This window comes from Chlorella variabilis (assembly GCF_000147415.1).
Source record: "Chlorella variabilis unplaced genomic scaffold CHLNCscaffold_20, whole genome shotgun sequence".
Classification (NCBI taxonomy): domain Eukaryota; kingdom Viridiplantae; phylum Chlorophyta; class Trebouxiophyceae; order Chlorellales; family Chlorellaceae; genus Chlorella; species Chlorella variabilis.
Window position 1 is genome coordinate 29,366 of NW_005435068.1, and position 12,880 is coordinate 42,245.

Consider the following 12,880-nt stretch of genomic DNA (forward strand, 5'->3'; position numbering starts at 1 on the left):
GCAGGTCAGTGCAGAGCCGCCGCGGCCGCCGCCGCCGCCGCCTCGACCCCCTTGCAGACCTGTCTGTGACGAAGTTGATGGCAAACTGCGCCAGCAGGTGCGCCTTCTTGGGGTCCCGCGCCAGCAGCGCCTCTCGGTGGCTCTTCAGCGGCTCGCTGCTCAGCATGGCCAGGCAGGGCTGCGGGCGGGCGGGTGGCGGCAGGGGAGCGCGGCAGGCGTTCGGCAGGGGCGCGGCGGGCACAGCAAGGAGGCACCAACGGCGCTGCACGCTCGCCGCTGAGCTGCGGCCGCGCCTCCGGTCGCGGCCCCAGAGCCCCGCCCCAACCTCAGCGCCCCGCCACATGAGCGACCAGATGCACACACACACGCGCACAGATCCACACACACACACACACACACACACACACACACACACACACACACGTGCACGCACACGCACGCGCACAGATGCACACCACCACCGCCGCCACCACCCAACCTTGAAGGGCTGCTCCACATTAAACTGGAAGTCCAGGGCATACAGCAGCGCCCGCTCAGCCTGGAACACCTTCTCGCGCAGCCCCTCATACAGCTCCTGCGGTACACAGGAGCGGTACACGTCAGCGGTACACAGCGCGGCACAAAGGAGGGTGGCAGAGGGGTCCATGGAGCGACACTGGCACAGAGCTCGGCAGGCAGGGCAGCCAGATCTGTGCAACTAGAGCGGGTCGCCAGCCGCAGTGGCGGCCCAGCTGCTGCTAACCCCCAGGGCAGCGCGGCGGCGGCGGCGGCAGCGGCAGGGTCGGCATCGGAGGCCACCGGCGCCGCACACCCGCTCGTGCTGCAGGCGGCGGGCGCCGTCTCGGTAGCGCAGCTCGCAGGATGCCATCAGCACATCCCGAACCGACTTGGGCGAGTCCTCCACCTTGCCTCCCAGGTACAGGCAGGCCACGCTCATGAGCTGCAAAGCAGGAGGCAGGAACGCGGCGGCGCGGCGTGAGTAGGGGACCATGGGCTGGGGCTCGTGCACACAGCGCGACAAGGCGCGGCGCCGGCGGCAGCAGCCCAAGGTCCCAAGGACGCACAAAGGGGTCGTTGCGCACGAGGGACTTGGTGGCGTAGAACGTGTGCAGGAAGACGACCCCGGTGGCGATGGCGATGTTGTCCCTGCAGGGAGGCGCGCAGCGGGGAGGGAAGCGGGCGGCCGCGGGCGGGCGTCAGTCAGCCCATGGCCACGCCCTCGACCCACGACGCTGGTCTCCGCTCCCCGGCATGCGCACATCTGCAGCCGGGTGCCCGCGTCGATGAGGGTGTTGATGGCGGTGCGTTTGAAGGCCACAACTTGTGCCGGAGTGAGGCCATCCCGCAGGGAAGGGTTCTGCGCCCCCAGGAGCATTGCTACCGGTCTCTGAAGATTCGGGATGGGCCGATGGGAGGCCTGGGCTCCCCAATTCTGCACGAAAGGCCTGTACTTCGCTTGTACCTACCTGCGGCACCAGAAACTGCCCTGCGCGCCCTCCGCGGCTGGATTCCAGGCTCCCTCCAGTGCGCAGGAATCGGCCAGGCACCGGAGCTGCCTGTGAATACCCACATACCTCGGCTGAAACAGAAACTGCTTCCCATGGAGCTCCTGTGCAGCTGAGCTCCCGCGGCAGCTCCCGCGGGCTGACCACAATCGTGCCTGGAGCCGCAGCCCGCCCCGCGCCAGCCTGGGGCAGCCACCCCCGCCACCGCCCGCCTGCGGCGGCTGCCGAGGCGCCATGTTTGGCCTGCAGCACCTCTTCTGCTGGGTGCCTAGGCGGCGAAATATACGCAGAGAGCGGCATGGAAGCACTGAGCAGGATCCTGGAGCAGGAGGGGAGAAGCGGCGGCGGCGGCGGCACATCCGCAGATACATACACGCCAAGGCCGGCGGCCTAGGTGCGGCGAGGGCTGCGAGGCCGGCAGCAGGGCAGGCGCCCAGCGGCTGCTTGCTTCCATGGCTGCTGCCTCTGCTCTTCGCCTCGCTGCAGACTGCAGGGTGTGTTTGTGCTTGGCCTGGTGTGTCGCCCTGACCCCTGCCTGCATGCCCGATCGCCTTACTGCCTGGATTTCAGCCCCTGTGCGTGTGCCGACGGCAGGCGACGCAGACGGCAGCCAGGCCATCAGCCCGGTCTCGGGGGACGGCCGTCTTTCCATGGCCTTTAGTGAGTCTTCAGCCGCAGCCCTGCTGTGACGGAGCCGCCAGGGCAAGCCAGGCCGCTGCGGCTGCACACCCCGCTGACCTAGCCCTCTGCCGCTGCACACCTACCCAAGCTGCCTCGTGACAGCTCTGCCTGCCATCTCTGCCATCATCCAGCCCAACATTAGGAAAAAGAAAAAGATTCATTTTAAACTAAGCAAGTAAGTGAAGCAACAAACGTGTGGTGTACTGCAGGCGATACAGAGTATCACGATGCGGTGGAGTGGCACGAGGGCGACGCCTCCTTCACCAGCCGCTCCTCAGCCGACGACAGCCACCTGAGCTCCCCCACCGGCTCCTACGCCGACGGCCAGCAGCCCGCCTCGCCCACCGTCTTCTCGCGGCTGGCGACGTGGTGGGAGGGGCGGCGCGCCTCGGGCCCGCACCAGGCCCAGGGCTCGCCCGGCGCGGGCGACGAGGTCACGCCTCGCTCCGGCGCCTCCCACCCGCGCAGCTCCTCTGTTGGCTCCCCCAGCACGCCGGTGCGCCGCGCCCGCCGCCGCCCGCCGCCATCCGTGTGCCGCCGCTGCGCCTCGGCCGACCCTTGTGCCGCCCAGGCTGCTGCTGGTCCTCTGGCCAGCATGGCAGCTGGCGCCTACCAGCCTGCCTGCCTGCCTGCCTCACCTGCCTGCCTCCACCCCCACCATCCCTCCTCCCACCCCCAAACACACCACCACGCCCTCCGCCATGCGCCGCCACCCCACCACCGCTGCCCACACCAATTTCAATACCTTCCCGCCGCCTGCAGCCCGTGCCCGCGGACGAGATCATAGAGCCCTCAGCAGACGGCAAGATCGGCTGCATGTCACTCTTCACGGTCGCCTCTGCGGGCCTCGCGCACAAGAAGTTCCTGCGCCTCGGCAAGCCCGCGGCGGGCAGCTCATTCCGGGTGAGGTGGCGGCGGGGTGTCCGGGGGCGGGGCCTGTAGCTGGCTGGGCCTCTGTGCTGGCGTGTGCTGGGTTGGTTGGGCCTCTTGGCTGGTGTGTGCTGGGTTGGTTGGGCCTCTGTGCTGGGTTTAGGGTGAGTGGGTGGGTACGGCTGTGGCTCGGTGCGCATATGGTGCGTCTGCTGAGTGCCCTGCCGCCCACCCGTGCTGCCCACCCGTGCTGCCGTCTTGCTGCTATCTCCGCTGCCTCTCCCGCCTGCGATGCGCCTCGCGGCTGCTACCACTGCAAGCTTGGCAGGAGTGTTTGGCTGGTGTGTATGCTGCCCACTCTCAGACAGCGCCGCTGCACAGTACCCCCCAGCAGTGCCGCTGGCAGCCTGGAGCCGCGCCGGGCACCCGTGTGCCCCAACGGGCTGCCTGCCTCATGCAGAGCGCGGCGGAGGAGCGGGGCGGGGAGGCGACCCCCGCCACGCCACCGCAGCTGCACCCGCCGCCGCAGCGGCAGTCGGTGGTTGACAAGCTGGTGGCGAGGCTGTCGTCGGGCACTGGCCGGCCCAGCTCGCCGCTCCTGGAGCGACTGCTCCTCAGCCCGGCAAGCACAGGGTTGGCGCCCCTCCCTCGTTTGCTCGCTCTTCCGTGCTTGCTTCTTCTGCCGCGTGCTGTGCAGGCCCACCCGCTGCCCTCTCACTCCCCCCTGCTGCCTGGCAAAGGCCTGCACCCCAAGCCCTGCCGCCCACACACCCGCCCACGCGCCAGCCTGCGCCGCGTTCGAGGCGCCCACATGCCTCCTGCTGACTGAGCCTGCGTACGCGCCCGCCCTGTGCTTGCCCCCCGCCTGCCCCGCCTGTAGCAAAAGTCTGTGGATGAGGAGACTGGCAGCTGCGCGGCGGCCTGGGAGCCTGCGGAGGGGACCACCTTCCAAGTGCGCAGCCATGGCTACATGCGCAGCAAGAAGAAGGAGCCCAGCGGGCCCTGCATGTACCGGTGGGTACTGCGCATTGCGGTGCAGGCAGCTTCACCGGCACTAGCGGCCTCGCCTGCTGCCCGCCGGCACCGCTTCGGCAGCCTGCGGCTGGTATGGCGGGCCTGCCGGGCGCACGGCGCCGAGCGTGCCAGCTCACCACGCTGTGCCGTGCTGTGCTGCGCCGGCAACCCCGCGGCTGCCGCAGGCTGGTGGGGGTGGACGTGTACTCGTTTGATTTCAAGCTGTACCACATCGCGCAGCATGTGCAGGTGCGCTGCGGCTGCCAAGCAGCTGCCAGGAAGCTGCCAGGCCGCTCGCAACCCACCTGCGCTGTGGGGCGCCCTGCGCGCACACTACGGTCTTTGCATGGTTGGGGCGAGGGGTTGAGCCCCGTGCCGTCTCCCTGCTCACAGCTGCCCTCCCCCTGCCATGCGTGCGCCACCTGGCTGCCGCCGCTGCAGCTACCCGAGGTGCCGGTGGTGGGGCCGGCGGCGCAGGCGCTACCAGCCGACCAGAAGCTGCCGCCGCTGCTCATCATCAATATGCAGCTGCCCATGTATGGGGTGAGGCGGCGCTGCCCTGCCGCCGCCTGCGCCTCCCCGCTGCGCCAGGCGGTGGCGCCTGCTCCGCAGGCCAGCCACCGCTGCCGTGTGTGCTGGCATTAGCAGCAGGACTGGCGTGGTGGCGGCTGCCGGCGGAGCGCCGGACCGGGCATGTTGCCACAGCCCCTCACCCGCCCTCTCCATGCCCCGTCCTCTGTGCCTGTTCCTGTGCAGCCGAGTCTGTTTGGAGCCAACGACGGGCATGGGCACAGCCTAGTGTACTACTTTGCCCTGCCAGAGGGCTGGGAGCCCAGCCAGGCACGCGCCGCTGGCCGCCGCCGCCGCACGCGCACGCGGCTGCCCTGCTGTTGGCTCTCGCGGTTGGCTGCCGCTGGCCGGCCTTCCTGCCGCCGCTCATGCCAGCAGCAGCAGCACCTCTACCTCCCTCCGCCTCGACTCGCGGTACCTTGCCGTGTGCCGTGCCGTGCCGTATCCCCTCCCTCCCAACCCCACCCGCCGCCAGCAGGTGGAGCAGCCGGCAGCGCTGGCGCTGGTGCAGCGCTTCATGCACAACAGGCGCGAGCTGGACGGCACCCCCACCCGCGACCGCTTCAAGCTCATCCCCCGCATCGTCAACGTCGACGAGTGGGCGGAGAAGGGGCCGCTGTCAGGTGGGTGGGTGTGCAGGACGCCCGGCTGGCCACGTGGCCGGCTGGCTGCCTGGGCGGCGAGGCATGCCGGCGCCGCGCGGGGGCTGCCTGCCTGCGCAGCGCATGCCCCCCCACCCGCGCGCTGGCGCAACCACCCAGGGCCCCGTTCTGCCCCGTTCCGCCGATGTGCCCCCCGCAGGCTACGAGCACCGGCTGCTGATGAATTACAACGACAAGCCGCTGCTGACTCGCCCGCAGCAGCGCTTCTACACTGGTGTGCTTCTGAGGCTGCTGCGCACCAGACGCTCGTGAACACGCGCGCTCTCTCTCGGCACACACACATCTACACCACACCGCCCCTGCACACACGCACTCGCCACCACACCGTCCCGATACAGACACACACACACTTACCACAAACACACACTTGCACCACACCGCCGCTGCACACACACACACGCACTCGCCACCACGCCGCCCTCCTCCCCCCTCTCTCTCACCCACCACTTACCCCACCCCACCCCCACCCTAAACCCGGCCCACCCGCAGGCCCCCACTACCTGGAGATCGACCTGGATGTGCACAGCTACGCGTTTGTGGCGCGCAAGGCCTTCCACGGCTACATCCAGCGCCTGGCCCCCGTGGTCTTTGAGAACGCGTTTGTGGTGCAGGGTGAGCGAGGCGGGGGCGGGGCCGCGGGCGCAGCGCGCGGCCACCGTGCGTGCTTGTGGGGGGCCTGCTGGGCGTGGGTTTGCTGAGCGTGGGCTTGTCGAGCGTGGGTCGGCAGCGGGGGGCGTGTCGGCGACGGGCGTGGCAGGCGCGCGGCGGTCGCCTGCGCCCTCTGCTGCCGCCTGCACCGCACCGCGCCTGCCTGCCTGCGCTCTCACCCGGCCCCGGCCACGGCCCCACCCCGCCGCCGCAGGCAACCGGCCCGAGGAGCTTCCTGAGCAGGTGCTGGCGGCGGCGCGCGTGTACCGAGTAGATTTCACCAAGTCCCGTCCCTTCCCAGCCAAGTCGCTGGACGAGCTGGGCAATGGCACGGGCCCGGCGCACGACGGCGAGGCGGCGCGGCGGTGACCGCCGTCCGCCACGGCCGGCGCCGCCCAGGCTGCGCCCAGCCTGCTCGTGCCGGTGTGGTTGTTTTCAGCACCCCCTGATCACTCTCCCTCTGCTTGCTGTTGCCTGCCCCTGCCGGCTGCTCCCCCTCCGTCCCAGGCCACGCCGCACCATCTCTGTTCTGCCTCCTACCCCGCTTCTGTACGTGCTCCAACCCTGCCATGCCCACGCTGGCACCGCTGCTGCCGCCGTGCATGCGGCGGCTGGGTGCTGGCGCCGCCAGGCTCCCTACCCCGCCTCAGTACTCCCTCCATGCGACCCTGCCCACACCCTGCCCTTTTGGGCTGGCAGGGCATTTTGTTTGGCTCACTCGTACCGGCCTCCTGTATATCAATCAGTATGCGCCCGGATGTGCTGTTTGCTGGGCGGCTGACGGTGGCACCAGCGCCGCGGCTCCTGCCAAGAAGGAACTAGCTCAGGATCCAAAGTGTTTCGGCCCAACCCACAACGCAAAACGACGCATAGCTCCCGTTTCTGGCGCTCAGGCCGCCCGCAGCCGCCCAGGAGGCAGGCATGCTCGCACTGCCAATGGCGATGCGGGCCTCTGCGGTAGCCCTGGTGCTGTTATCAGTCTTCCCACAACCATCGGCGCCCCAGGAAACAATCACAGGTCGGGTGTTGTAGTGCAACCCAACACCCTGGCCTGGGCAGGACCCCTCCATCGCACACACTCATTGCCGCCCGAACAGCGCCCGGAATGGCGTCCATGGAGCAGACATTAGGCATTGTGCGAGTCCGAGGGGTACCGAACACGGCCGCTGACAGGCCTGTCTGTCCCCGCCACCGCCGCCGCCCTCTGCCGCCGCTGCAGGGAAGACTGTGCTGCTGGCAATCGGCTACCCCCCAGGCATCCCATCCAGGCAGTGAGTGACTGGCAGTGCAGCAAGGATGGACGCGTGAGGCCCTGGCAGTACAGTTGAGGATGCAATGGCTGTCGGGAGCGACCCCAAGCCCAAGCCACCGTTGCGCCACCGCTTGGTGCCGCCCGCAGGGCGCTCTTTGTCAAAACCACAGACATCCAGCGGGTGCACGTGCTCGTGTACAACTCCACAAGCGGAGACCTGCCCGCCAGCTGGTTCCCAGGCATCACAACTGGCATGGACATCAAGCTGAGCGGCACATGGCTGAGCAGAGGCCCAAACAGCAGCGGCGACGGGCAGCAATCCCGCCGCAGCAGCAGCGGCCGCGGCGGCCAGAGCAGCGCAGCAGGCAAGGCGGCGCAGCGATACCCCTACCAATATAATGTGCGCTCAGCCTACTGCTTCCTGGGGAATGAGATGAAGGTTTCAGGAGGGCACAAGTCCAAGCCAGTGATTGAGCGTGAGTGGAGACAGCCGGCTCGGCCTGCTGCAAACGCCTCTCCCTCAGCAAAGCCCCCGCGTGTGCATGCATGGCCATGGCACAGCCGCTGCATGGCCGCTGAGCATCCTGAGCAGCCGTCGGCGCAACACTGCATGCCCTCGCCTGCGCTGCTGCTGCAGGCGGCAAGAAGAAGCGCAAGGTCAAAGCCATGGCGGCAGCAGCGGCGGGTGGCGGCGATGATGCTGTGCAGGCAGCCATAGCATACAGCACCAACCCCTGGATCACTTCCGGCGACATGTCAACCTCGTCGTGCCAAGTGAGGCCTCCTGCAGGGAGCACCGCTGACGCACATCCTGTGCATCTCAACACAGCTTTGGTTCTTGCCGCTGCAGCAGCAGCCCAACAGCCCCACATCACCGCTGCTCCTGCCTCCTCCACGCTGCCCTGCAGTCGCCAGCAGGCAGCCCAACGGCAGCGCCTGCCCCGCAACCGGCCTGCCCAAGTTCAACGTCAGCCAGGATCGGCGGGCGGTGTTTGCGGAGCTGAACCCCAGGGGACCCGCCGTGGGCGGCACCTTTAGCCAGTGCTCCTATGGCAAGAGCAGGCTGACGTTGAACAGCCAGGTGGTGGACAAAGTGGAGCTGCCCTGCAACGGCCCCACGTGAGTGTAGCAGGGCTGTGTGGGGACGGGCAGGAGAGCATGCACCGCCGCTGTTTGCTGCCGTTGTGCAGCGTCACCAGCCTGCAGCGCAAGCAGCGGCGGTGGGCCCTGACCCTTGCAATCCTGCTGCAGCTTTGGTATCTTGGGTCTTTTCTAAATGCGACTTTGATGACTTCAACGGCTGGGCGGATGCCGCCGACCAGAAGCTGGCAGCAGCAGGCGTCAACCTGACGCAATTCAAACACAGGTGGGCTCGAGGCAGGCGCCCGCAGCACCCCGCCCTCTTCTCTCCAGTTTGCTTGCGGCGAAAGGCCCCTGCCATGCCATCATCCGATCGTGCCTGTTGCCTGCTCTGCAGGGTGTATCTGATCCCGCCATCGGCCTGCGGCTTTGTGGGCCTGGCATACATCGGCTGCGACGGCAGCTTCGAGTGCCGCGCCTGGATCAGCAGCGACCTCTGGACCACGCCGCAGGTGCGTGGGGCAGTGCTGGCAGCTGGTGGGGTGCCCCATGCAAGGCCTGCATGTCCCTGCTGCAGGGTGTGTGTCAGGCGGGGACTGATAGTCATGACAGCCGCCGACAGCCGCTGTGGGCACACCTGCCTCTTTGCCCCGTCCCTCATTCAGGCGTATGTGCATGAGCTGGGACACCACACCTTCCTGGCCCATGCGAGCACCACACGGAAAGACGGCTCGGTTGATGAGTGAGTCGCGGCTGGCTGTGGCGCCAGCGCCCTCGGCGCCCTTTGGCCAGGGATGAGCAGGGCCTGCTGCGCCGCTGCTGCTGCTGCGCGCGCCATCCCCGCGCTGTGCTCTGCTGCGCCGTGCCCGCTCGCTTCCTTGCCACCCAGCCAGGAGGCTCTCCTCCCCCCCGACTGCTTTAGGTATGGCGACTTCACTTCCTCCATGGGCTACTGCTGCGTCGACCGCTGCCCCAACATGCCCCAGGCGTGGCAACTGGGCTGGGCCCCCCTGCAGCAGCTGTCGGGAGCCACCCTGAGGCCGGGCACCACGGTGCAGGTGCAGCTGGCCAGCCAGTCGAACCCTTCCTCCCGCCCGACAGGCCCCAGCGGCGTGCGCGTCGTGGCCAACTGGACCGCAGGGGTGGACCCCATTTTCGCCGGCCTGCGCAGCAGGACCGGCGGCGACCTCGCCCTCGACCCTTCCTACTCCAACCGTATCAACCTGTATTCCTCTGCTAGCACCAACACTTACGATGCCAGGCCCTCGATGTGGAGGGCGGGCCTGGCCGGTGAGCTGCCAGCGGCTGTGGTGCTCCTTGCGTGGCTCAGCTGCCGACAGCAGGCTGTCGATGGCTGCGCATGCAGCCCTTGCGCACTAGCAGAGGGCAGCGCTGCCACGCCGCGTCTGATGTGGGATCCCTGCCCTGATGCCTGCAGTCAACCAGTCGTGGGAGGCCCCCGGCGCCAACCTGACCATCCGCCTTCGGGGTTTTGCCAGCGGCATTGCGCTCGTCAGCGTGTGCCGCAGAGCGGGCATGCATATGCAGCCAGTACCGCATCCCCCACCACACACTGGCTGGCTTCCCCCTGAATAGGGGGGACTCTTTACCTGACGCCACCGCACCCAAACACTTTGGGAAGTTGCTTCTCTCCTCCCGGGAGCCAAACAGCGCATCCAGGGAAGAGCGTCTAGCGTCTGGACATGAACGCCGTGTTGAGGCTGGTGTGGGTGGGGACGCTCCTTCTGCTCTGCAACGGAGCTCGAGCACGGGAGTTGTTCGCCAAACAAGTCCGCGGTGAGAATAATAATGATGGGCAGGACGCGGCCTGTTTGTTTGTTGAGCGCTGCCTTGCACACTTGTGGCCACACATACACCGCTGCGGTCGCGCAACTTTGCAGCGGGCTCCGCCCCTACAGCGCGCTGACCCTGTGCCCGCCGCCGCCGCCGCCGCCGCCGCCGCCGCCCGCAGGCAAGGCGATTGTGCTGGCTCGAAACTACCGGCGCGGCAAGCCTGCCCTGCAGTAAGTCCCTTGCTGAAGGCACAAGTCGGCGCGCACGGCAATTGTGCTGCATTCCGGCGCCTGTGGCGCTGCCGTCGCCAGTGCCCGATTGCGCCGCCACATATATATCCTGGCACACCCTCTGCAGGTCCCTGTTCATCCGGACAAAGACCGGCAAGCGGGTGCACATCTTTTTCGGCAATGAGACTCGCTACCCGGGCATCACCACTGGGATGGACATCCTGCTGGATGGCACGTGGCTGAGCCGGGGAGCGGGAGATGCCCAGGCGGCGGCGGCGGCGCACGCCGCGGCGCACGCAGCGGCGGCCGGCGACGGCCTGCCCGCCGCGCAGTCAGCCATCTGCGTCTGGGGCAAAAAGATGAGGGTGTCCGGGCGCCGCAAAACCAAGCCCATCATCCAACGTGAGCACCAACGCTTGCCGCAACCAGCAGCAAGCTGTCCCCTGCTGAAGCCTGGCGATCAGCCTTTCCAAACACACAGCTTGCGGCCAGCTGGTGCTGTGTGCATGCACATGCCTGGCGTGAAGGGCTGCCCTGCCACATGTCCAGTCTTGCTGTGCTGCCCCGGGCTGTTGCAGGCGGCACGGTCCGCGCGGCCGTGGCGTCTGGCGCCGGCGACGACCCCGTGCAGACCGTCGGGGTGCTCAGCACCAACCCGCAGCTCACCTCCACCGACATGAGCACACTCTTTGTGCCAAGTGAGGGCGCACCTTGCCTCGCTGCTGTGGTTTGCTGCCCTGCCGCCTACCGCCCGCTCTCCTGCCCGCTGCCAGCCTCCACACCTTCCTCTTCCTGCCATCAGTGCTGGGTTTTCATCTGCAAGCTGCTGCGCTCCGCCTCCGTCTGCAGTTGCCGGCAGGCAGCCCGACGGCAGCGCCTGCCCCAACGCGGGCCTACCCAAGTTCAACGCCAGCCAGGTCAGGCAGGCGGTGTTTGCGGAGCTGAACCCCAGGGGGGCCACCGTGGGCGGCACCTTCAGCCAGTGCTCCTACGGCAAGAGCAGGCTGACGATGAAGAACAGCCTGGTGGTGGACACTGTGGAGCTGCCCTGCAACGGCACCACGTGAGCGAGCCTGGTGGCGCATGGGTGGAGGGCACGACATGCGAGTGTGCCAGGGGGCGCAGGATGCATGCATGCCATGGTGTGCCGCTCCGTCATCCTGCTGCCGGAAGGGTGCCTGAGGCAGCAGGCCAGGCCTCCTCCCCTGCCTGCAGCTTCGACGTGCCCTGGACGTTCTCCAAGTGCGATTTCGACGACTTCAACGGCTGGGCGGATGCGGTGGACCAGAAACTGATTGCCAGCGGCCTCGACCTCTCCAAATACTTCCACAGGTGGGGCTCCGGCCCGTGCCACCCGCGCCAGCGGCTCCCAGGCGCATGGCGCCTGAGCGTGCTGCTGCCTGCCGCCACGCTGTAGGGTCTACATGGTGCCGCCAGGGCCCTGTACCTTTGTCGGCCTAGCCTACATCGGCTGCGACGGCTCCTTTGAGTGCCGCGCCTGGATCGCGGGCGACGTGTGGACCACAACGCAGGTGCAGGGGGCGCCCCAGCTGTGTGGCATGGCGCTCCCGGCATCCGCCAGCCAGCTGCGGCACCGTCTCTAATGCTGGGTTTCCCTATTGCTGTGTATCGCAGGCCATTGTGCATGAGCTGGGACATCATCTCTACTTGGGCCACTCTGGATTGCTGACTACCCAGGGGAACCTTGACGAGTGAGTCCAGCCTGTGCCTGCTCTGCAGTACCTCCAGTGCCACCACCAGCAGCAGCGCGCCTAGGTTATAGTCCGCTGATGACAGCTCAGCATTTGCCCGGCAGGCAGCCAGGTGCCGGGCTGGCAGGAGGGCCACCCACACGTCTCGCCCATGGGTGCCGCTCACTGCACAGCCCGCCCCACAGAGCCCATGCGCTGGCGTGCCCCTGCCTCCTGCAGGTATGGCGACTCGTCGAGCCTGATGGGCTTCTGCGAGGACCGCTGCCCCACCACTCCCCAGATGTGGCAGCTGGGCTGGGGCCAGGTGGTGCAGCTGGACAGCAAGAGCCTAAGGCCGGGCGTCACGGTGCAGGTTCAGCTGGTCAGCCAGTCCGACCCTTCCTCCCGCTTGCTTGTGTGGGCTTAAAGTCTGGTAAAGCAAGAACTAGCTTGCAACATAGACTCCCCGCCGAAACGGGACGGGAACCGGGCGAAAGCAGAGAAAGCAATAAAACAGGGGTGGAGCAAGGCGACATGCAACGCAAGCAGCTGACAGGGCACGCATCGAAACGTGTGTATGACTGGCAAAGTGGCATGGCGCATTGGGGAGAAACGCAACGGTACGGGAGCATGGGCTGGCCAAACGGCAGTGCGGAACGCTAGGTCACTAGAAAAGCAGGGAAAGGCGCACTATGTATGCAATGAGGGCAGCCCCGGCTCGGGGCCGTTGAGAAAGCAGTGGGCGGGAGGGGGGAGGCCCCGGTGTGGGCGGGCCCCATCGAGGGGGGATGGGGCGCGCAAGCGGCCAGATGGGGCGGGGCGCGGGCGGCAGTAGAGTCCTGCGGCTGGGTGGGATATAGGGCAATGAGCGTTGAGCAGTGTG

At 67.7% G+C, this 12,880-nt stretch overlaps 3 protein-coding genes across 3 annotated transcripts in view; 2 read left to right on the plus strand and 1 right to left on the minus strand.

Annotated features, from left to right (window-relative positions):
* The window catches only part of CHLNCDRAFT_138256 (hypothetical protein), a gene marked incomplete at both ends in the record, with an annotated part of 2,600 nt that extends 1,225 nt beyond the window's left edge, over positions 1 to 1,375 (minus strand). The window contains 5 exons of the mRNA XM_005844865.1: positions 60 to 178; positions 479 to 574; positions 812 to 940; positions 1,065 to 1,146; positions 1,260 to 1,375. Coding sequence (XP_005844927.1) covers positions 60 to 178; positions 479 to 574; positions 812 to 940; positions 1,065 to 1,146; positions 1,260 to 1,375 — 542 coding nt within the window. The remainder of the gene's footprint in view (positions 1 to 59; positions 179 to 478; positions 575 to 811; positions 941 to 1,064; positions 1,147 to 1,259) is intronic.
* A 364-nt stretch (positions 1,376 to 1,739) lies between these two features.
* Positions 1,740 to 6,319, plus strand: CHLNCDRAFT_138257 (hypothetical protein; the record flags this gene model as incomplete). The annotated part of the gene is made up of 12 exons (XM_005844760.1): positions 1,740 to 1,899; positions 2,100 to 2,165; positions 2,396 to 2,682; positions 2,949 to 3,089; positions 3,517 to 3,609; positions 3,937 to 4,064; positions 4,256 to 4,319; positions 4,512 to 4,613; positions 5,119 to 5,263; positions 5,442 to 5,516; positions 5,792 to 5,914; positions 6,165 to 6,319. The coding sequence occupies 12 exons, from the start codon at positions 1,740 to 1,742 to the stop codon at positions 6,317 to 6,319; spliced, it is 1,539 nt and encodes a 512-aa protein (XP_005844822.1).
* A 567-nt stretch (positions 6,320 to 6,886) lies between these two features.
* On the plus strand, positions 6,887 to 12,424 carry CHLNCDRAFT_138258 (hypothetical protein; the record flags this gene model as incomplete). The annotated part of the gene is made up of 18 exons (XM_005844761.1): positions 6,887 to 6,968; positions 7,170 to 7,221; positions 7,350 to 7,678; positions 7,840 to 7,887; positions 8,111 to 8,321; positions 8,393 to 8,422; positions 8,680 to 8,794; positions 8,948 to 9,024; positions 9,205 to 9,572; positions 9,721 to 9,802; positions 10,184 to 10,306; positions 10,434 to 10,708; positions 10,885 to 11,004; positions 11,156 to 11,369; positions 11,522 to 11,638; positions 11,724 to 11,838; positions 11,942 to 12,018; positions 12,238 to 12,424. The coding sequence occupies 18 exons, from the start codon at positions 6,887 to 6,889 to the stop codon at positions 12,422 to 12,424; spliced, it is 2,622 nt and encodes an 873-aa protein (XP_005844823.1).
* Positions 12,425 to 12,880: the final 456 nt, after the last annotated feature.